Below are 23,743 nucleotides of genomic sequence, written 5' to 3'. Positions count from 1 at the left end.
CGGCAGTCACTGCGCAGCCGCGGCACAGCGCCTCCTCCCGCCCCTCGTGCCCGGCGCTGCGGCGGCGTCAGCTGACCGCGGGTCACGTGACCCACCGGCGGGTGAGCGGGCGGCGGCGCCGGGGATGGAGCAGTGACGGTAACGGCGGGGCCGGGCCCGGGGCGGGCGGGGGCAGGGGCAGGCAAGGAGGGAACGACGGAAAGAAGGACGAGTGTCTGGGCTACCCCGGGCGGCTACGGTAGCGCCCCGGCCTGCCCCGGCGTACGGCCTCCCCCGGCTCCGGGCCGCGCAGGGCCTGGCACGAAGGGCTGCGCCGGCCGGGCCCGGCGGTACCGCGGCTCCCGGGGGCTCTGCTGGGCCTCAGGGCCGCCGGGCCGCCGCTCTGCCGGTGCCAGGGCTGTTTACCTCGGGGAGGCCGAAGGGACAGCGCGGCCCGAGCCGGCGGTGCCGGGCTGTGGGAGCTGACATTCCGTGCTGAGATGGGCCCGGCGGCTCCGTGGGGAGCCAGCGCAGCGCCCCCCGCTCCGGGCCAGCCCCGGGCCGCTCCGCACAAGCGTGGGCACTCCCCACGGAGCACTGGCCCCCGCTGCCTCGCTGGGGCCGCTTCTGCTTAGGGAACGTGGAGGCCGAGCACCAGTCGTGATTTCTGAAAACGAGCTTGAAGTGACGCTCTAGGGACTCCGTGCTGGGCCGCAGCAGTAGACGGAGGTTTCCTGTTGAGCTAAATAGTCAATTTAAAGCAATTGTCCCCCGCCCCTTGCCCTGGTTTTTGGTTTTTTTGAAAAATATGATGCTGTAGCTGAGATTCGGTTTGGACATCCCTGTATGTTTTTCTGGGTGAAGCACTGAAAAAACTTGTTCATAAGTTTTATTTTAGATTGTAGCGTACTGCATGACAGATTTTTCTTTGGAAATGAAGCAGTGCACATTACGAAAAAGTCCTGGTCATAGAGGTACATTGTGTGAATAGGCTACCCCTTCTTACTGCTTATTCTAGGTTTTATTTTGAACACTTGGTATTTCCTGCTTTATCCTGTGGTTCTTTTCTTTAATTTGCTTGGCTTTCATTTTAACAATCAGTGTGTTGTGTATGTATTTTTTGTCTGACCAGCATTTTTATCTGTCTTTCAAATCATTCTGTAGCACTTCTCCTTTCTTCACTTCTTGTTTAGTATTCTCCATTGTTCTGGTTTCAAGGCCCCTCATGTAAAAAACATTTAAAACTCTTCTACCAAGTTTTTTATCCCCTTGTGTGTGTTTGATAATACCTCCATTTCACCTGAAATGGGAAATGATCTTACTTCCCATGACTGTTAGAGATGGAACACAGCTTCAGGAAAACAACCACACAGACAAAAAATGGTGAGGGAAAAAGGGAAGTCCAGTGACTTAATGATTCCTGGCAGCTACAACTGTTTCTTCTGGAAATTTTATAAATATTCTGTAGAGTATTGATGTTTGTGGAAAGCATGAGAATGTGACGTTTCCTCTGTCTTCCTGAGAAGGATCTTGGATTTCTGTGTTGTTGCTTTTCTGTCTTTTGCTTGGATATTTACAAGTTGCTGCTGCCACTGCTTAGTTTACCCAACAACTTTTTCTAGTCCTAGTCCTGTCAAATCCAGACAAAAACAATTTAAAGCTTCAATACTTTGAGAGTGTGTGTCAGCTGCAGTGGTGTCTCCCTGAGTAGGTGAAGTTTACTGTAACCTTTCCTGTGCCTTTTATAGGGCCAGAGTTCAGTGGAGTGCAGAAAAATCTCTCTTGTGCCAAGTCTGGCATGCATTAAGGAAGATAATGCATCATAGTAGTCCAAATAAGAGGAAATTTTGTTTTGTTCCAAATCATCAGTAATTAATAGACTGCTGTGGAGACCTGTGATGTGAGATACTGCAGCTGCTGCTAAACAAAGAAGCCCTGCAGGGTAGTGATAACTGATGTTGTATGTCTGGTCCTGTAAATGTTGTGATTTCTCAGCTACCTGCACCTGCCCTGGCATTGTCTGGCACTGCTGTGCTGGGCCTGGTGGGCAGTGCCAGATGTCACAGAGTGTGTCCTGTCAAGGGCCTCAGGACTGGGTGTCATCATCTCCTGCTGGAAATGAGGTCCCTTAAGTCCAAGGGGGATGGATGGCTGCTGTGCCAGGCTGTGCTTCATGATAGTGATTCAATGGCTGGCAGACTTCAGCTTTAGGCTTCCTGAGGAGCTGAGCAAAGAATCAGCAACCAGGCCTGTGTCTTACCTGGAATTTCAACACCCTTGATAACTTGCTACCTCTAGAATGAATACACAGGGGAAGGACCTGTATGTGTTGTTTTGGGCAAAGTTTGCTATCACATACTGGTTCTAGCAAATACAACATTTGATTTGTTCTCCCTCAAAAAAATTGAGTGCTGTAGTCTGTGCTCATGAAATACAGGTTAGTCTCTGCTCATCCAAAGCTGCTACAGAAGACATTGCAGATATCAAAATTTAGATTCCGTACGCTTTTCGTTCTTCATTCCCTTCTTGAAAACATCCAGTAACTCTCAACCAGCTGTTTCTGCCTCTTAGTGACAAAAGAACATAAATACTCTTAACTTCCTGAGCTTGTCTGCAAAATAAACCAACATCATTTGTATTTAGTACCAACACTTTCCTGACTGATGCCAGTATGTGTAATCTTATTGATAGTTTGCAGTTGTAACAGAGATACCAAGACTAGAAATTGTTCTCCTTTTTATTGAAATTTTAAGCTGCCAGGAAAAGCTGCTTGAAAGAATAAACTAGAGTTTATTGCATTTAAATAATTTTAGGTATTTACTTACTTTAGAACACTGTCCTAGTCTGAAAAGTGATTGGAAAAGAGATATCAGAGTTGAAATTTGTTCGGTTTTTCTTATTTTTTCTGATGTTTTCAGAAAAAGTTGTCTGTTATACAGACACTGGAATGTTGGAATTCAGGACATCCCTCTGAGTGTCCAGAGTTGCTGGGACCCCTGCCAGGGGGCTCAGAGACCCTGGCACACAGCCCAGAACACCTGTGGGTTTGATTATGACCCATGGAGCAAATTGCCAGCTTTGTATGAAGACCTGAAAGCCACAGAAGTTTAAGTAGTGTAATAATAAAATTATCACTAGGTGAAAAAGTAGATTTTGGGGTTTTTAGAATAGGGGTTTTGGGGACAAGATGGAGGGCCTTGGGTGTATCCAGCCTTTCTTCTTCTTCTCTACCTCCATCTTCTGCTGTGGTGTTGGCACTTACAGATTGGTTTAGAGTAGAAGCTCACTGTCTAACATAGGTGATAGGTATTGGAAAACAATTGTAAACATTGTATACAGGGATAACACCTCCCTGGGGGCAGGCAGAGTGCCTGGCATTGTCCTGCTGGACGGATCTTGGCAGGGCAGGAGAAGGAATTTTATAGATAAGAAACAAGAAATAACTCTGAGACCGAGAGCTGAAGAGCTCCGACTCATTCTTCGAGCGTGCGGGCTCAAACAGAGACTTTTCACAGAGACTTTGTGTCTTGGGGCTGCAATAAACTGCAACCTCCTGAGACTGGAAAAGGTATCTAGCTGTGAAAATATAATGTGGGTCCTATTTGATTTCTTTTCAGTTAGATTGTTTGCTTGTTATCTTTCTATGAAATTGCAGTTGCTAATGAAAGGTGCTGATGTTGCAAACTCAGCTCACTTTAACATGCAGGATGGGCAGTTTAAAAAGAAAAAATGAATTTGAAACCATATGATACTTCTGGTAAAATCTCTTACGGTGGCTGTAACAGCACTTTAGCAATGTGGAATGAGATGTTTTTCTTCAGGCAAAGCTTTGACTGCTGTATTAATGGCAGATATTTTTTCTTCTTTCTCTTGCTTCCCTTCTGCTAGCATCTTGCCTTTATCCTCTGAATCAACAGCCATCAAGATAAAGGCACAAAAATGACAGAGTTTTGGCTGATTTCTGCTCCTGGAGAAAAGACCTGTCAGCAGACATGGGAGAAGCTACACGCAGCAACTACAAAACACAACAACCTTTCCACTAACTCAAAGTTCAATATTCCGGACTTGAAGGTATGGAAACCCTGTGTCATGTCCTAAGAAGTGTTTGTTTTGCACCATCTTTGTTTCTCTAGATTAAAACCTGCAGATGTTTTAGAGAGAGCAGCTGACTTCTCTTGATGTTTATTTGTGGATCTAAGAAATAATTCAGACAACAGTAATCTTTTTTTCTGAACTTCTAAGTTAGTTGTTCACACTATAAGTTTTCAAAATTCAGCAACCTGTGTTCTTTCAGCAAATAATGCAGTTTTTTTCTGAGGATAGTAGTCTTGATCTCATGATGGTAGCAGTTACTTAGAGAAGAAAAATAGGAACTTGTGATCTGATTATTGAGAGTTTCCTTTGATGGTTTTGTTTTGCCTTTTTAAAAATTATTTTAAGTTTTTTCCCTTCTGAATTGTCTGCTCCTTTTCTCTGTCTGAGATACAGTGAAAGGTTCAAATTAAAATACAGGAGTTGATCAAAGAGCTGCTCTGCCTTTTCTCTGTCCAGAAGTAGCATTCTTCCATTAGAGCAGTGGTTTATCTCTGGCTGAGCATTCCAGTGTGACCTGCCAGTGTGTTGTGGAAAATGGAAAAAAAACTGTTTGAACTATTCTGTGAGAAGCAAATAGTAACAAAATCTGAAAGTAGTTATTCTTGGTTTAATACAGTCATCAGGACACGGAAAAATTATGAGCCAATGTATTCATTTAGGAAAGGTCTTTCCTGATGCCTGGATGTTTCTTGAACAAGAATTGGAGCTCAGTGAAAGCCCTTCAAGGCTTACAAAATTGAGGAGAAAAATGCCATCAGTCTTGGTCTGTTGAGTGCATCAAGTTCAGGTGGCATAATGCCTTTTTCCTGTCTCTGCTAAGGAATGAGCCTAGGGCACAGAGTGCTTCAGTGTGCCTTTTAACATCTTCAAACTGCCATAACTTGTGTTCACATTTGGACTGTCCTCACTTAGAATAGGGACTAGAACAAATGTCTGTCTCCTCCCAGGATATCCTTGGACATGAATCAGGATGGCTTTCAAACTGTAGGGTGCCTGCAGCATTTAGAGGAGTTACTGCTGAAAACTGTTGGGGCCTATCAGGGTTAGAAGCAATTTCTTTTGCTTCTACTGTGCTTCCTAAAAGGGGCAGAAGCTGAATATACTTTATATACAGTGGGAAATAGTCTGGCTTCTGTGGACCTGGTGAGACTGTTAAAGCAGTGAGATCCTTTAGTTAAAACTCATTAAAACAGTGGTTTAGTCTCCACTGAACAGCAGTCTTATTGCTTAAGGACTTGCTTGTCCTGAGGCTTTTAAGTGACTAGTTAAAATGAGCTTCCTTATTCTGCTTGTGGCCCACAAGAAGGTGAGGCATGGAAAGTCATTTGTGTGATATTTCTTAAGTAATTCTGCTGCTTTCTGCTTCAGAACTAAACAGAAAAGGACTAATGTGAATTTGAGGGTCAGATATATAGAAAGTAGATGCTAGGTTACAAATATATTAAATGTTAATAGCCCTGTAATATTTCAGTGAGAAATGTGTACTCTAGATACATGAGACTGGGGAAGAAAGTGTTTTTCTGGAGGAGAAGGGAAGAAAGAGTGAAAGCTTGTAGACAAGCTAGATATTTTATTACCCAAGATGCAAAAAGTCCAGACTCTTGTTGGTCTCACTGCTGCAGTACTCTGGTGTTGTCAAAGTTTTTAATGTCCAGGTTGCCTTCAGTGCTGAGATTCCTGAGCAGTGAAATTTCACATTTGATCTAAAGTAGTGAATTAAGTGCTCATGCAACTGCTTTGTGAAAAATGCAGCCAATTTACAGCATAGACATTGTTTTAACATGTTTTGGATGGCTGGATTGCAGAACTGAAACTGAGCACCAAACTAGAGAGTTAGATCTGATCCTGTGGTGCTTTGAGGGGGGGTGATATCTAACAAGTGAAACAGTGTGGCTTTGGTAAACCAAGGTGTCTCAAATCTTAGAGTCCAGCATTTTATGTAGTTCTGGAGAGATACTTGTTGGGAGATGTAGCTTTTACTGTTAGCTGGTTTTCTCTTTCTATGTTTATATACATCTGCTAATGCATTTTGATCTTTGCTTCTAGGTTGGCACACTGGATGTTTTGGTTGGTTTGTCTGATGAGCTGGCTAAACTGGATGCATTTGTGGAGAGGTAACAGTTCATTTTTACTAGGATGCAGAGTATTAGAATGATGTGATGGTTTGCTGAGTTCTAATAATACACAAGTTATTTTCAGCATTTTTTGTATCACAGTGATCCTCTGCAGGTAGTCAGCAAGTTCAGATTTAAGAAAGCTAAGATGTTGGTTTTCAAGAACAGTATCTGTTCTTGAAAAAAGGAAAATAATCTGAACTTCTTTTGAAATAGTGGAACATTTTGCATTCTCTCTTCAATAGTGCTGTGTGGTGCTGGGTCCTGGAGAATTGTTAAAAACTGAGCCTGACAGGTGCAGGAAGTGGTGAGGAAGTGAAGTAAAAGCTTGTAATTCTAGCAGGATTACTGTTTTCACACTTTGAGAAAGTAACCATGTAATTTCCTAATCCATAGAAATACTTAAAAGTATTATTATTAAAATGCAAAACCTATTCATTTTGAAGAAACTAATGACTTTTTGAAAGTGATTTTAAGCAAAAGTAGCAAAATTTCACATAACCAGAACTCATGGAGCCATCTTCTGTTTCAAGGAGAGCAATCTTATATAGACATTTTTAATTGGAAAAGGAAACTATTTGGCCTGGCACTGATTACTATTATACATGGCTTTTAAGTTAGGAAAACAGGTCTTGAGTGTCAGATTGCATTGTCAGGGTTATCCTGTGTTTGGTTTGTATTACTGTTGACTTCTACCTCTCTACCTGTTTCTAGAAAGGGGTTAGAATTTTGGAAGTACAACAGACTTTAAAAAAAATTGCAATATAGTGACTTTACACTTGAAGTCAACACCAATGTGAGGGAGCTAGCCTCACCTTGTTGAGATCTGGTGAGTAGCAGCAGTAGAGATTTTAAATAAAGTTGTGGAATACTGAGAAATCGGTCTCCTTCAGCTATTGAGCCCAGCTTGTGCTCTCAGAAAGTTTGGATGTAGAGCAGTCATCATCCTTGTTTGATCCAGTCTCAGGCAATTTAAAATGAGTTTTATGAATGGTATTTCTCAAATGGCAGGTATTTCTCAAAGGGCTTTATTGGTTTTTTTAAAATATATTTTTATCTTTTTCTTCCAATTTTCAGTGTTGTAAAGAAGGTGGCCCAATATATGGCTGATGTTCTAGAAGACAGTAAAGATAAAGTTCAGGAGAATCTTCTGGCCAATGGAGGTAAAGTGTTAACCATGATATCCTAATGTATTCAGTGCAAGGGGCTGCTCCTGGGTCAGGGAGCCCTCAGCATCAGTACAGGTGGGGCATGGATGGATCAACAGCAGCCCTGCTGAGAAGGACTTGGGTGCCAGTGTGCATTTTATTTCAGTAAAGAGCTGCACGTTTCTCTGAACCAATGTTTTATTTTCAGAGCCATTTAATAGAATTATCACAGCTTGTATTGATGGAAGAGATGCTAGTATGAGTGGATAAGGGCTTGGAGTAGTGACTTTTGTAGATAGATGTACAAACCTGTCACTTCAGGGGAGCCACATGGTGATTGCTGCCTTTTTTGCCATCATAACCTTCCCTTCTCCCACCCATTTTTCACACAGAGCAAAAAGTAGTTGCTTTTGTCTGTAGTTCTCCAACCATCCTTGACTTGGTAATAAATGTCATTTACAGTCTACAGAGGTGGTGAAACCAATATCTGAAGGCAGAGGTCATGGATAATTTACAGCTTGTTTATTTTCAAATTTCTTAAGCAACAGGGTACACACATGGGAAGGTCCAGTCTGTTACAGTTCTCTTCTGTTAGAGCAGTTCTACATAGAATATAATACAGTTGTCTTTTTATTGCCAATCTTAACAAAGTTCTTTAAAATTTTAGTTGACTTGGTCACCTATATAACAAGGTTCCAGTGGGATATGGCCAAATACCCAATCAAGCAATCCTTGAAGAATATTTCAGAAATTATTGCAAAGGTAAGGTAACTTGTTTTATAAAACTTCCCTATTTGAACTTGGGATATTTATGCACAAAACTTGCTCTCAAAGCAATTTGTCTGTTTTAGTCAGCAAACAATAGTAGTGAATTTTGTAGCAGCTAGTAACCAAAGAAATACATGGGATGTGGCTAGGATTTGGAGAGTGCCCTCTGAAGGCCATCATGCAGTCTTTGCTGATTTTTGTTTCCTAGGATCACTGAGCTAACAAATAAATAGCCAGGAAATGATATTTACATTTCAATTTTGCTGTGTTAGCATATTGTTTGTCTGATGTTCTCAAACCTTGTGGGCTGTTAGCAGTGAACCAGGGAACTTATTTACATTCTGAAAGCTGTGGCACTCAGTTGTGAGGGGAGAAATAAGCCTTCATTGTTAGATGTAAAGAAAGCTCATTGAGAGTTGCCATGTTTTCCTCATCTGTACTTAGGCAAAGTGTTTCATACATGGAGGGCTTTATTTTTTACTTGCTTGTGAGCCTCTACAGGGTCCTCAGGAGTGACTGGTTTAGACAGTGAGAGAGTTCTCTGTAGACAATCCTTGCTTTAAGATCTTCCCAGCCTCTTCAGGCTGTTTTTTCCCCTTCCCTGCTTTCTGTTAGCTGCAGACTGGCTCTTGGAACTGCCTTGTGTCACTAACTGGAAGTACATAACTTGCAAAAAGGAGGAGGCTCTTCTGGGTACTATAGAGACAGTCTTTGGTGGTGGATGTGTAGGGACTATAATGGGGTTGGGATGGTGGTAAGTGCTGGCAGACTTGTGCTTTGCTATTACTGCAGATTCCTGAAACTGTTACATTAATTTTTTTGCAGAGGTTACAAAATTTTAATGTATGCTACAAAGCTGACTGAAAATGCAATTAGTACTTTCATTTTTGAGATTTTCTTTGGGACTATCATTGTGTCTTGAATTTATTTCACAAATTACATTTAGTAACTATTCTTGGAAAGCACCTGCAGTGTGGCCTTTTGTTAGAGGATGACTGGCTGTCTTATGGCTCTGAAGATTTGCACATTAAGAATATCTTACAGATATAAAATTAAAATATTAACATCTGACACTAGCACATATTTACTTCTTCAGAAAAAGGTACCAAAATGAAGCACTGAACTTTCTACAGCAGTTATAGTGCAGCAATTGTTTTTGCAGAAATTAAATTTGTTGAAAAAGAAACCTAGGACATGAAGAGATATGCCCCTTTTTTGAAAAGTATCAAATATTCGGTGCATGTTATTCTGTGTCCCAGAGTCTGCTAGATAAATAATCTGCTTCAACAAAGCTCTAGAACCTGAACTTCAATTGTCTTACATTCTTCATCTACTTTAGGGACCTCATTGACCTATTGTGTTGGATAGTAAATGTAGACAAACAGGTCTGCTGGAGTTCAGCTTGAGTCATCCTGTTGGGGGTTTCCATTTTGCTTCATGTTTAACTGTGCTTCTATTCCATAGGAACAGCTTTAGGACATAAATGTGTAATAAATCTGATTTCAAATAGTTTATAAAATATTTTCAACTGTGAGCCATAGATGTATGTCCATAAAGTAGAGAAGAGAAGGAAGATGACTGAAGATGCCCTATGTTCTGTAGAAATGACCCCAAGGAGATCATATCACAGGACTTGAAACAGTTTTGTCCCAAGGCAGAAAGAGTCCTGACAGAGATAAAGTCTTCATGTAATCACATGCCAAAGTGAAGATATAGGAAAATTGATAGAGCTACATTAATTAAAATCTGTGAAGCCTCTTGACAGGTTGATGTTAAATAATTTGAAAAGTTTGTCAAATAATGAATTACTACATTTCCTGTGTGGCTTTATGTCATCCTCACTCACTCAGGCAGCACATTCTGATGTCTGTCAAAATGAGTAATGGTAATTGCGGTGGGGATTTGTCAGTTGAGAAGAAATTACAGCAGTATCAGAAACATTTAAAATAAAATTATATCTCCTGAAACTATTCATCAGTTTTTTTCAGCTTTCAATTTGCAGAAGTTTTGTGAACCCCAGCATCAATACAGAAGACTTTTGAGATGGCATCTGTGCTGTGTGAGAGCTGTCACTTAATCAAGTTAGTCTTTGGATTTGAAATTAGTGATCAGACTTATGCAAGGAGGCAGCCTCAATATTTTTAGTGCCCATGTCCAACCTTTTCAGCAGCCCAGGCATGCATCCAAGTGCAACAGCTCAGCTGTATGGCTGCAAGACACTGGCTAATGACTACCAAAGTGGTTGAAATATCTGGGATTGCTCTGTGTAGAGATAGGCTCACTATGTTAGACTGGCACTTTCCTTAGCAATACTGTGAGTCTGCCTCCTTCTGCAGTGACCTTTGTGAGTTATTCACTAATTCTCCTTGCAGAAGGAAGTTTGTATTGTTGCTTCATTTGGTAATTTTACAAAAATTTCTTTTCAAGAGCTCTGTTGTGGCGTTGAGGTTTATGGTTCTGTATTCTCTAACATGCAGGAGGAAGCAAAGCTGGTTGTTTTTCACAATAAACTTCAGTCAGTGCAGCAGTAACAGGTTTTTATCTAAGCAGTCATTTTTTAAAAGACTACTGACTCTACAAATGAGAGCAGTTAAGAGTATTGTCAAGTAGGAAATGCTGAATGGAACTGGTTTGTAAAGGCAGTGTTTGGTATCAAAGGTTTTTGGGTTTTGTCATTAATAATGCATAGTTATACTGTTGTTGAAAGTTTTGATCCTTGGAAGAGGCAAAGCGTTGTCAGCCTGGGGAAGAGCTAAAATGCGCAAAGGTAGTAGCTTAATATCTTCTGATTAATTTTCCCCTTATGGTGTCCTCTAGATGTAAAAAAAAGGTGCTGGTGTTACTTCTTGTAGTGTTAAAAAGTTTTCATGAAGGTATATGCCTTGTGTGACACCTGCTGAAATATTCTGCATGTTGCTTTGCTAAAGGATGTATCAGTCAGAGGATTTAAATAGCTTTAAGTACTCATCTGTTTAATTTTGTCATTTTCAGAGTATTTTGTCTAAAGGATTTCTGTATCTGTAAAGGTGCAAGCTGTTAATGTGTTGCTACCTGAAACGAACAGAATGTTCAGGCTTTTGAGGACTTCCTGTACAGACAAGCCAACTTAGGTGTTAACATAAACAAGGTCACTATTTAATTAAATGACCTTGTTTTTAAGAGAGATTTATTTTGTGGAAACAAAATCATATCTGCATCTCCAAGCTGAAGTGTTTTATGCAAACAAAATGTTTTGTCAGTGGTCTAAGTCTATATAAAGGGAGAGTCCCTTGACAGTGTTCAGAAGCTTTTCCCTGGGGATTTTTTCATGCTTGTACCTCTTTACTACAGTGAGGAGGCAGTGAAGGAGGCAGTAGGCAGCATTGTAATCCCAGACCAACACTGTGCCATTGCAGTTACCCAACTGTTACTGAGTGTGCTGATTTTAAAACACTTCCTTGTATAGGGTACACATTGATATGAGTATGGTTGGCAGTTTAACATGTATTAATTAAAGTGCTTCATTTGTTTTGTAGTCTTCCACTTGCTGCCAAGTTATCTAGCTGGGAATGAATCATTTTTGGTAATCATGCTAATTAAGCCATCCTTCTCAAATCTATCCTCCAGGATTACTTGAGCAGCAGTGGCAAGCTGAACATAAGTTCTATTCTAGTTCTTTAGACACAGCTCCTTTTCTTTTCATTTTTAAGGGAGTAAACCAGATTGACAATGATCTAAAAGCAAGAGCCTCGGCATACAATAATCTCAAAGGGAATCTTCAGAATTTGGAAAGAAAGAATGCGTAAGTTGTATTATTTTTTGCTAATGTAGTGCAGGAACGTTATCTCATCATGAAAACTTAAGAAAATGTTAACTCTAAGCTTAATGTATTTTTGAGGTGTTTATCAGTCTTGAAGAGCAGCTGTCATAAAAGAACATTTATTACCAGCTGTCTGGTTGGTGCTAACTTACCTGTGATTGAACAGCAATTAAGAAATCTCAAAAGCATGTACAAATAGCATAAATTGCTGGAACTTCTGAGAGGAGCTTGCTGTTAGTGGTAACACTGCTACTTAGATGTCTTGTCTAAATAAGAAAGTCTTTCCTTCACACCACCTTAACTGGTTTTCTTCCCTCAGAATTTACCAGCAGAGACAGTTGGGTACAATAGCTGTTGGGTACACACAGATATTAAATTAAACGAGGACTGTGTGTTGTCTTGTCACGTACGTGTGATGATTGTCTGTACTGAGGTACAGTAGTTATTCTGTGCAAATGGAGTTGATTAATGTGCCTGAACCCTGCCATTACAGTGGATGGCACAAGCCTGCTGGCTGATTCAGAGCCATGGGTCATGCCAATGACAGTACATGACAAGGTGTTTTAGGAGTGAGACATCAGTTCTGTGCTAAGCCATGGCAGTTTGTCAGCTGAATGCCATTAAACCTATGTACATTCTTGGTCTTTAATGAATACAAGGAAATACACTGCTTTAAGTTTTTATTGATGTTCTGCATGTGGGTCTGTACTATGTTAGTTATAACTCTGAGGCTCCATGTGCTTGAATCCACAGTTAATGGTTTTAATGGTTCTTGCCATTTTAAATCACTTCTTAAAAGACAAGTTGGCCCCTTAAGCGTGTGACGTATTTGGAATATGGAAATGACGCACAGCAGTGGAGCTGCTGATAAAAACATCAGTCACTTTGGACAGTGAGATATAAAGTGCATATAAGGACATTTTGTTTGCTCTGCTAATAGCAATTATGTAGGTAAAGTGTATTTTTGAGAATGCTATATTATCAAGCACTGGAAACTGTTATCCAGACAAATTCAGTTCTTAAATGTGTAATTGTTCTGTCTTTGTTTCTCTGCAGGGGAAGCTTGCTTACCAGAAGTCTTGCTGATATTGTGAAGAAAGAGGACTTTGTACTTGATTCAGAATATTTGGTCACATTATTAGTGATTGTGCCGAAGTAAGTTTATTCATCCTAAGAGTAGAATACAATAAGAAATATAAATCAAATAATAGATCTCAGAACTCTATAATACTGTCAGAATGACATCTCAATTTACTTGGGGCTTTCCTGGATGAGCAAACAGAACTGTTAAGATGCTCAGGAGAGATAAGTGAGCGTCTGTGCCTGTGTTCCTTTGTTCACAAAAACTTCTTATAAAGACTGCTGGGTGCTCGTGAATTTCTTGAAGAAACTGGAAATTAGATTTATGTCTCTTATTCAGTGTTTGCTATGAGTAGACATGCTCCAGATGGTGTCCTTATGAAAGTAAGGGCTGAGTCAAAACATGACTTGTTTTACATTAGAAGGCTTAATCATTAAATTATCTTGGTTAGAACTATGCCAACTTCCATAATTTACTGAGTGAACTCTTTACTGCTTTGCTCTGCACGTTTTTAAATTGCCTGAACACTGTTTTTTGGGGTTTTTTTTTACTTAACTAAGTCTGTGCCATTGGAACCCTGCTTATGTCCTGTGAAAGGCTTGCTGGGGGAGCAGGCTGTTCTTATTTGAAATATGTGAACAACAGAAACCTCATGTTTTCCCTTGACCAAGGGAAGTGGTCATACAGATGCCCTCAAAACTGTTGTAAAATGAAAAAATGGCCCTTGACTGGAGCTGCAAGCAGAGAGCTCCTAATTTGTGAAAAGCCCACTGGCTCTCTTTACCACAGGAGCTATTAGAGTCTGTCAGATGTTTTTCCTCTGGTGAAGGAAAACCAGTTTTGCAGTGGCTTTAGCAGAAAGCAAGTGGTTAGAATATCTCTGCTGTTATTTGTTTTGTTTTTGCTGTTGAGAGGATGGAACCTCTTCACAACTAACTACAGAATAACAGGGCTTCCAAAATTCCCAGTCCTTCAGGCAAGTGCAGGACTCTAGGGAACCTGTGTATAATTGTGGAAGAAGTATTCCTCTGCTCAGAAGAGCAGAGTTGCATGAGGAGTTTCTGATTAACTTTAACAGTTAATTCCATTTGGTCCCCTGAGATCTCTACTTAATGATGATTTAATTTCATAGTTCTTTGATTTAAAAAATGTTGCACTTGTAAACTGACATGAAGACTGAAAATATGTTACTTTTGCAATCGCTGTAGTTTATCAATAATTACAAAAACAGCATGAGGAGAACTGAGTGTTTCTTGAGTCCTGCATATTTCTTAAAACCTGCACCTGAGATTGATGATGTGATGATTAAATGTTGTTACCTTTAAAAAAAAGCCTTGATCCATTAATCTCGGATTAAAAGTCTAACAATAACCTGTGCATTCTCTAGGTTAAATTACAATGACTGGGTTAAGCAGTATGAAACACTAGCAGAGATGGTTGTACCACGTTCCAGCAAGTAAGTTGTGAAATGCTGAATCTCATATTTGTGTGTGCTGTGTTTCAGGAGTGTTCTTTATCTAGAAAGACTTTGAATTTTAAAGATTGGTCCAAAACTTGTCAGTATGTCTAGCTTTATAGCTTTATCTGATCAAATCTGATCAAATAATTGAGGAAAGATTCAAGTGAACTCTAGGGTTAACAAAGTTATCAAACATGACTTATGTGAGAAGAGTAAGCGGATTGAAGAGTTAATCTATTCTGGTCAGATATATTCAGCCTCTGGCTGGAGTGTGGTGGAGATAAGCAACAAATGCTGGCTGCTGGCCTGTAAGCTTTAGGTCTGTATTCACAGGACTTGAAACAAGTTATATGAGCTCTGAAAGCTTCCAAAGAATGGAGAACTGGAAGTGTAAATTTGTTGTGTACAAAGAAAGGTAGCTTGTCTCTTTGGGTCCTTGGTATCAGGCTGCTGCTCGGTGCTGTGGTGGGCAAGATTAAACCACTTTAACAACCTTGTAACCACTTTGACTGATAAAGTCCACATGTAGCACAAAGCATTGATTTGTGGTTCATTTTAACTGACAGACTGAGGTTTTGGTCAGGAAAATCTGATGCCACCAGTTCTGTGCCACTTAAAAAATCTGAACTTGCTCTGGATAGCTTCACATTTGGAAGACATGCTAGTGCTTCTTAATTATTGGGAAACCATGGACTAGGGCTAGCTTAAGAAAAAGCAACTTGTTAAACTGTTGGATAATGCTTGTATTGAAGACAGTATCACATTGAGGAACAGTCTAAATCTGTTCAAGCTTTTTTTTCCCTAAGGTAAAGCCTCAAAATAAGCAATATTCTTTTTAATTATAAAATAGTAAATCTAGTGGTCATCTTTGCAGCCTAAGAAACATTTTGTTTTGCCAACCTGTATATTTTTAATTTGTGTATTTTTCTATTTTATATCCATTTCATTTTTCTTTAAAACACACATTTCTAATAAAACAGTAGTCCAAACGTTTCAGTACTAAACCAGCTTCAGTTACTTTTTTTGTTAAATAAGTTTTAATTTGAACAAATACCATATGAAGTGGTTTTGTGTGATGAAGTCTCTGAATGTGAACTGTAAGCTGCCATCATTTATGAAGGGAGCAATTAAGAGCAGTCAGTTACATTCTGTATGAGGTGCTTAATTTGGGAACTAAATCCTGTATAATTATCTACATTTATGTCTTGCCTTGTAGCAATAAAGTACAACTTGTGGTACTGTGTGACTGTGCTGGCTTGAACCTGGTTAATTCTGACACTTGGTTTGTTTTCTTTGTGTGTAGTGTACTCTTTGAGGACCAAGACAGCTACCTTTGTAATGTCACCTTGTTCAGGAAGGCAGTGGATGACTTCAAGCACAAAGCCAGAGAATATAAGTAAGGTTTATTTTGTGTGCATTCTGTCTCTCATGCTTTGAAGGATCTCTAGACAGACACTTTTGATTTTATTCACTTCCTAATGCAGATTTATGGTCCGTGACTTCCAGTACAATGAAGAAGAGATGAAAGCTGATAAAGAAGAAATGAATAGACTGTCAACTGACAAGAAGAAACAGTTTGTAAGTCTTAATAAACTGGTCATTTCAAAAGTGTGAGACATCTAAGACTTGTTATTGCTACATAAAATTTTCATGAAGTTGTGATTCAGAGAAAGCATTGTAAGGATGACATGATATAGGCAGCCTGCCACCCAGCTAATCTACTTTGGGATAATTGAATTTTGTGCAGCACAAGTGCTCCTCACTGCATTGAACCAAGGGCTGATATTGCAGCTGATAATGTTTGAAGTTTGAAAATGGACAAGTGTTTGAATTGCATAATCAGATATTACTAAAAGGATCTTTAATATAGTTAGATCATGACAACTGAGATGGGGACCTGAAGGGACAATGGGAAGTCTCATTAAATGTCTCTTTACTTTATATCAAAACACTCTTGAGCAATTATATCCATAGTGAACTCTGTCTTTATCTTGTCTTTTATTATGGTACAGATATTGAGTAGCTGCTCAAACATGCATAATGGGCTGAGTCTTTTCTGATGTTTGAATAGCTTATTTTTTTTTCCCCTCTCTATTCTTTCACAGGGGCCTCTGGTTCGGTGGCTGAAAGTTAATTTCAGTGAAGCTTTCATTGCATGGATTCATGTGAAAGCATTGCGTGTTTTTGTTGAATCTGTTTTAAGGTAATGAGGCAGATTTGAATAGTGATTTTCTTCCTAGACTTGGTAAGAATTTACATCTAGCTTGGGTTTACCAAATTGAAGCATGTGGATGCTGCTCTTCTGGGAAGGAGGAAGCTAAAAGTAGGGCAGTAAGAATAGCTGGTGGCAATAGCTCTTGTTGCCAGTTGTGCAATATTTGAAGTAGATAATTGTGTATCTTCCCCGTGGATAGTCTTTTCACTATTGCTTTAGGAGTTACAGACACTCTGTACATAGCAGGGAGACTTATTTGCTGATTTTTAGGTTACTTTATGAGCTGCTTGTAACAAGAACTAACTGCATCTTATATTTAAATGGCAAATTTGAATAGTTCAGAATAACCATAGCTTGGCATCATGAAATCCATGCTTTTTCTTTAAGACATGCCTTTGTAATCTAAATTTTTCAGTTTTAAACCACTCAATATTCTAATTAGAAATTTTATCTGCTTTTTTTCCTTCATACTATCCACAAGTGTTGTTACTAGTCAAGAACAGATGTAGTTGTTCTGCAAAGGAAAGACCTTTATTTTTTATAGTTGAAGATGTTCCTACTGTGGTCAGTAAAGGGCAAGGTGTTTTTAGCCTTTTTGATCAGCTGTCATAAAGGAGAAAAGCAGAGGAGAAAAAGAAAACAAATCACATGAACTTGCATTCTTGCTGCTATGGCCTTGTTGTGAAGACAAAACTTGAGTAAAGAGTAAAGAAGAAAGCTGAACCTGACTGAAATGTTGGCAGCAGTTTCCACACTCCTAGAAAGGAAGATTAAGTAGAAACTACATTGTCCATCAAGTGTGATAAGCAAAGTAAATTAATGGAATGTTCAAAATTTAGTCTGTGTTCAGGTAACATTGAGAATTATGCTAAATACTCAAGGATTTAAAATTATTTTAAAAACATTTAGGCTTCTGCTTTGTTATTTTAAGCTTGAAGTTCTTTTTTGTTGTCTTATGAACTGTAGACACAGAATGGTTTTGCAAAAATGGAAATTAGCAGAATTTCCTCTTCAGCAATAGGATTCTTTCTCAAAAAAAATCTGCTTTGAATTATGAAAGAAGGTTTATTTCAGTGTTTCCATGGTTTTCTACTTGACTTCCTCAGGTACGGTTTGCCAGTTAACTTCCAGGCAATGCTGCTTCAGCCTAATAAGAAAACAATGAAGAAACTGAGGGAAGTTCTGTATGACTTGTACAAACACCTTGACAGCAGTGCAGCAGCTATCATTGATGTAAGTACTATTTAACTGCTACTAGTGTGTTTAAAGAAAGTCTATTGGCATCATTAAAAAGCTGTACCTCTCCATATTCTTCATTTTCTCACAGTACAGAGAATTTTGTCTCCATAAAAAAATGCTGCCTGTGTTTTACACTTTTTGCAGGCAGATGGTGTTTAAAGTTGCATCCAATATATTTGAAGAGCTGTCTGGTTTAAAAGTCACATGTAATTTCTTCTTACTGCATTCTTTCCTACTGCTGATGGAAAGATACAGACTGCAAGTTAGCACAGTAGTCCTCTGCTGTAGAAGGCTGAATCATTGTCAAAATGGAATCAGCCTTTCCATCTGTAGAGGTCTCATTTTCATGTGTAAAAACTGGTTTGTTGGGAGGCTTATTCTGCTAATTGGCTTTTTATTGAAAATTGGTGATGTTCGTAGTTAAAGGGTAACTGAAGATACCATGAGTTTAGCTGAATTAAAAAATATTCTTAACAATATATTGAATGTAATGTATTTCCAGGCCTTTTTGTGGAAAGAGGATGTGAGACAATTTAGGTGAAAATGAAAGATGCTGAACTTATATAATGCCTTGGATCATTCAGCACCCTATAGCATTCTCATCAGAAACTGACAGTGTTTAGATGTAGTAGTGATGATGTGTTTACTATAGCAATGGATGTGAATTATTGGTACAGAACTACTTAGACTTTGAAAAAGCACTTTGTATTTAATTTTGAAAAATACTGTTAGTCATTTGTCAAGGTTCTAACTTTACCTGTTACTTAAACAGTCACTTGAATGTGAAAATTTAACCTTGAAATCTTACCTGGCCTATTTGCTTCTAAAACATATTAATATTTCAGTTACTTCTTAATAGGAGTTTGAATTGTAAGAGTATAACTGCTTTCAAAACTTTATTTGCAGGCAACTATGGATATTCCAGGTTTAAACCTCAGCCAACAGGAGTACTACCCATATGTGTACTACAAGATCGATTGTAATTTGCTGGAATTCAAGTAAAAGTTCCCTAACATGACAATCTTCTCAGTGTTGGTGTAAACAAACAGAAGTGAGGTTGAAGTATAATAATACTTTTAACATTCTACTAATCATATGCTTGCTTCTTATGTTAGGTGAATTGAACACACTGTGGTCCATCTCTAGACATTTTCTTTTTAAAGAGCAGTGTAGGTAACCAGCTTTTAATCGACTATGTCTGTAAATGTATATTGAGAGAATTGAAGTATTTATAAACAGAGTGATTTATTTAAGGAAAAGCTTATCCCTCTTTCCTATGGTGGTCTGTGTTAATTCCATTTACTGTTGTTTATAAAAAAAAACTTGTTTACAGAAGACTAGTGTAAATGTTCATGGCCATTTTGTTCATTTGATTTAGTAGATATGACTGTGTTAACGTTGTTGAACTGTGATGTAAAGTATGTAAAATTGGTATGAAATCGTGCTTTCTGAATGGTTTAAAATTACAATTGATGCACTGTAAACACAGGGAAAATAAACATACCTGTGCAAATGTGTCACTTTCTTCTACCACATAAAATTGCAGATACTTGTGTCTAAACTGAAGCAATATGTTAAGTCTTTAACAGTGCTGCATCCTGCACGCACTGGTACAGAAATAGAATTGGCTTCAGCACAAGTACTTGTAGGAGATGCAGGAACTAATTTTGCTTTGTGCAGAAAGGCTCGAGTATGTTGTTTGGCCACCACACATATGTATGAATGCTTTTCATGTTTGTCTTTGTGACTAAAGAAAAGATGTGAGACAATTACTGGGAAGATGACAGCAAGCTGGGATAATAACAAGCTAGGCTGAGCTGGGATTTTGATAATTCTTCTTTCTTTTCAGTCAGTTGAAGCTTGAGACAATTTTATAGCTTTGCACACTGTGCTATTAGATGCTCACTTTTTTTTTTTTTTTTGCAATATCTGTTCTCTACACAGGGAATATGATGGCTTCCATCTCATGTGGGTAGAGAGGAGTTGTTTATTTCAGTAGCAGTTATTACAAGTATTCTGCCTGTCTCAGTAGCTAAATATGCAGTAAAAGCTGCAGTATTGTTTAAAACTGACTTGAATCGAGTGAGACTGGAGGAGTTCTGATTTATCAAAATTAGTATTTGAAGTACTGTAACCACTGTATTCTTTTCTCATTTAGTCCCTAACTGAAAATATCAGAGCTCCAAGAACTAGAGAGCTTTCAGCTGTGGGATCTCTAATCATAACCCAACAGCACCTTGGAGGAATTGGCTAACTTTGTAAGCCTACATCGATATCTCTAATTATTCAAAGGGAAGTCTGGGTTTTGAGTGCAAGAGTTGCATCTAGCTACTGATTTTGACGGGGTTTGACATCTATGAAAATATTTGCTGTGTAAATTTATGTTTGCTTTTCTTCCTGTTTTTACAGACAAAAAGGGAAATAGTGAGATCAGGTGTCCTGTTGTGGTCACATTTCTGCTTCTCCCACTTCTCAGTTCCTTACAGAAGATAACAGCTGTTAGTCTGTTGTCCAGGTTGTTAAAAGTGTGCCCAAGTGGAAGAGGTTTTCCCTTTTATCACCCAGCTCTGCCTCTTCCACTGACTTTTGTTACTGCTGCTCACAAAGGTTGTCATCTTGGTTCTGAGCCCACTATAACATGTACACACTGCTTAAAGGTAAAGAGGGTTTTTTTGTCCTGCCTCTAATCACAGGAGAAATCAGGCTGAACTGTTGTCTCTGTTCTTCACCTTAGTTCTCTTTTGATTTTGTTTTCAAAGCTGTTCTACAAACAAGTGCAGGTAAGGGCTTAGGTTTCCAGTAAGTGCTGTATGAAATGCTTTGCTGTGTATTTCACCCTGCTCAAGATACTGGTGCTTGCTTAATCAGCCTTAGATCCTTCTGAAGTGAATGGAGGCAAAGGACACCGCCATCCAAAGTGAGGGAAGCAGTCAATACGCTGAAAAACAGAGATGTAGAAATGCTGGAGAAATGGGCTGACAGGCCCTGCAGGGACTGCAGCCAAGAGAATTGCCAGGTCCAGCGCTGGGAATGAATAACTCTCATGCCCCAGTGTGGGCTGGGTGTGGACTAGGCAGGAAGCAACACTGCGGAGAAGGAGCTAGGATTGCTCATGGAAACTAGTTGTGCTTGTGGCCAGCCTTCTCCTGGGATGGCTGCTAGCTAGAGGGTAGCCATCCTTCCCTAGTATTTGGCACTTGTAAAGTCCTGTCTGGGCTCTGTAATGCAAGAAAATGGAGCACCACAATGGAGAAAGCCCAGTGGAAGCTACCCAAGCTTGTCAGGGTTGTGGAGCATGAGACACTGACAGGGAGAATCGTGTGTGTCCATGCTGGGGAAGAGATGGGAAAAGCAAAGAGCAGATTTTACTGATATTTCCAGCTGCCTGAACAGAGAATACAGAGAAGATGGAGCCTTCTGATGTGCCTGAGCACTTCTCAGAGGTAAATGGCACTAAGGAGAGGCAAAGGATGCAAGTTTGAATGTGGGAAATGCTCACTGGAGGCTGTGGTGGGTTGACCTTAGCTGATGGCCAGTTACCCACCAGCTGCTCTCTCACTACTCCTGCTTGATGGGACGGGGAGAAAACAGGGTGCTAAGGCTCCTGAGTTGAGATAAAGATCAGTTACTGTCACAGGATAACAGGGAGGCTTTGGCAAGATGGGAGAGTTGGAGTTGCAGGAGTTTATTGCCAGTTCAAGAAGATTTGGTTTATGAGAAGCAGGCAAAAAGTGGCACACTTTATCCCTTTTGTTTTTCCTGAGGCTCAGCTTAACTCCTTTACTTCTAACCTCTGTCTTTCTGTCTAGCAGCTTAGAGAGATGTTAATAATTCTTTCTGCTTTATCTTCCCCCTCACACGTTTCCCCTGCTCCAGCATGGCTCCTTCCACAGGCTGCAGTCCAGAGTAAGCATAGTTTAGCACAGATCCTCTGTGAGTCACATTTCCTTCAGGGCTTGTTCCTCTGGTCTGATTTGGGTCCTCCAGAGGCTGCAGTGTGGATATGTGCTCTGGCACACACCTCTAATTAGGCTGCAGGACAGTTCCTGCTCCCCTGTGGTCCCTTCTGTGGGCTACAGGGAAATAAATAACCTCCAATGCATTTCCTTTCAGTGATGTATCTAGTCTGGCATTACTTGTGGCTGAGTAGACTCAAAATTGCTGTTTAAAACAAGGGAAAATTGCAGAGTATTAAATATTAGTAACCAGCCTGGAATAGCTGATGTCTGGATATTGTTGGGCCTTTCTAGTGATGAAGTGAGATGCCTTGGATACAGGAGCTGGGAGTCAGTTTGATTAGTTAGTCAGTCTGTTAGATTTGATTTATAGGGAAAAGTTAGAACCAGACCCACCTAATTTTACAGTTTATTGTATTTCTGTGGTTCTTCAAAGATTCCTGGCAACTGAAACAAAGTTAAAGCTGTATAGAAATGGAAATTTTTCATTTTGTTTCCAAAAAGCATGGCAAGTGATTAGGTTAGAGAATAATTTGTGGAAGAAATGAAAAACATAGTACACTCTGGAATGTGAGGAATATGGGAATGTTATTTTTCTTATAATTAAGTAACAACAGATGATTTATGTCTTAATAGGAAAAGCAGACATAACTGGATTGTTACAATTTACAGTCTGTAGTCAAAGTCTGAGAAGGGGAGATAGCTGCTGCACAGGAGAAGTGTCTACAGTAGCAATACACTAGTCTTTTAGTAAATTTAACATAGATCTTGAAATGCTGATGGATGCCATTCGAAAGCTCACAGATAAAACTCAGTAATGAAATTGTGTGACAAAGCAATACTTGCAGTGAGTTCTGGGATCACCAGGACTGGGAAGAAGAGTGAGCAGGGAACTGGGGAGAGGCAGTAGGAATGTGCAGCCAGGAGCTTGTAGGAGGGGCAGTTAAGCAGACCCAGTAATTCCTTACTGAACAGGAAAGGATATGAGGGAGCATCACAATAGCTGAGGTCAGAGCAGGAGAGGATTTCAGTGAACTTTAAGAATGAACCACGACAAACCTGTTGGAAGAAAATAAGCATCTCTCTGTCTTGAAGAAGGCCAAGAGGAGGATCTGGGGAACTACTAACCCAGATTTACTGCTGAGGTCTGGGCAGCTTGGCCTTGATCTCTGGGAAGGATGAAGGAGCAAACTGTGCCAAGGACAGGAAGGTGATTAAGGGTAGTCAGCCTGGATTTGTGCCTTACTGACCTGATGGACTTCTGCAGTGAGATGATTGGATCAGTGCATGAGAGCAGAGCAGTAGCTGTTTGTGTATCTTGGCCCTTGATGCTCTCTCCTGTAGCATCATTGGCAATCTGATGGGCTACAGACTAGGTAAATGCATGGTGAGGTGGACTGAGAAGTAGGTGAATTTGTGGGGCTGAAGGTTTGTAATCAGTGACACAAAGTCCATGCAGAAGCCACCAGCTACTTCTGGTATATCCCAGGGTTCAATACTGGGGCCAGTATTTTTAAACATTTTTATTAGTGACCTGGATGATGGGACAGTGCACCTTCACCAAGTTGGCTGGTGACACAAAACTGAGAGGAGAGGCTCATATGCCAAATGGTCCCTGTTCAGAGGCACTCAGTACACTGCACAAGTTGGAGCATGGGAACTTTGGGAAGTTCAACAGAGGGAAATGTCAAGTCCCACATCTGAGGAGAATGCCACATTGGCCACATACCAGTACACACTGATAGCCAACTGGCCAGGAAGCATTCTTGCAGAAAAAGGACCCAGGGCTCCATTTGCAAAAGCTGAGTATGATGCAGCAATGGAGAAGGCCAGCAGCACACCTTTGGAAGAGCACTGCCAGTAGGTAGAGGAGGGTGGTTCATTCCCTTC

At 39.9% G+C, this 23,743-nt stretch overlaps 1 protein-coding gene across 1 annotated transcript; it reads left to right on the top strand.

Annotated features, from left to right (window-relative positions):
* ATP6V1C1 (ATPase H+ transporting V1 subunit C1) lies at positions 1–19,414 on the top strand. Its single transcript, XM_064706394.1, has 13 exons — positions 1–138; positions 3,868–4,050; positions 6,121–6,188; positions 7,266–7,351; positions 8,004–8,098; positions 11,794–11,885; positions 12,960–13,058; positions 14,372–14,440; positions 15,747–15,839; positions 15,928–16,021; positions 16,549–16,646; positions 17,765–17,891; positions 18,804–19,414. The coding sequence occupies exons 2-13, from the start codon at positions 3,919–3,921 to the stop codon at positions 18,897–18,899; spliced, it is 1,149 nt and encodes a 382-aa protein (XP_064562464.1). The 5' UTR covers positions 1–138; positions 3,868–3,918; the 3' UTR covers positions 18,900–19,414.
* The last annotated feature ends 4,329 nt before the right edge of the window (positions 19,415–23,743 follow it).

The sequence above is a fragment of the Zonotrichia leucophrys genome, chromosome 2, assembly GCF_028769735.1.
Source record: "Zonotrichia leucophrys gambelii isolate GWCS_2022_RI chromosome 2, RI_Zleu_2.0, whole genome shotgun sequence".
Classification (NCBI taxonomy): Eukaryota; Metazoa; Chordata; class Aves; order Passeriformes; family Passerellidae; genus Zonotrichia; species Zonotrichia leucophrys.
This window is presented reverse-complemented; position numbering and strand designations above follow the sequence as displayed.

What these genes read in the sequence shown, in the direction of transcription:
- ATP6V1C1 (XM_064706394.1), top strand. Translation starts at nt 3,919, where the DNA reads ATGACAGAGTTTTGGCTGATTTCTGCTCCTGGAGAAAAGACCTGTCAG. An exon ending in TCAATATTCCGGACTTGAAG is followed by an intron (nt 4,051 to 6,120) that starts GTATGGAAACCC and finishes CTTTGCTTCTAG; the next exon opens with GTTGGCACACTGGATGTTTT. An exon ending in GTTGTACCACGTTCCAGCAA is followed by an intron (nt 14,441 to 15,746) that starts GTAAGTTGTGAA and finishes CTTTGTGTGTAG; the next exon opens with TGTACTCTTTGAGGACCAAG.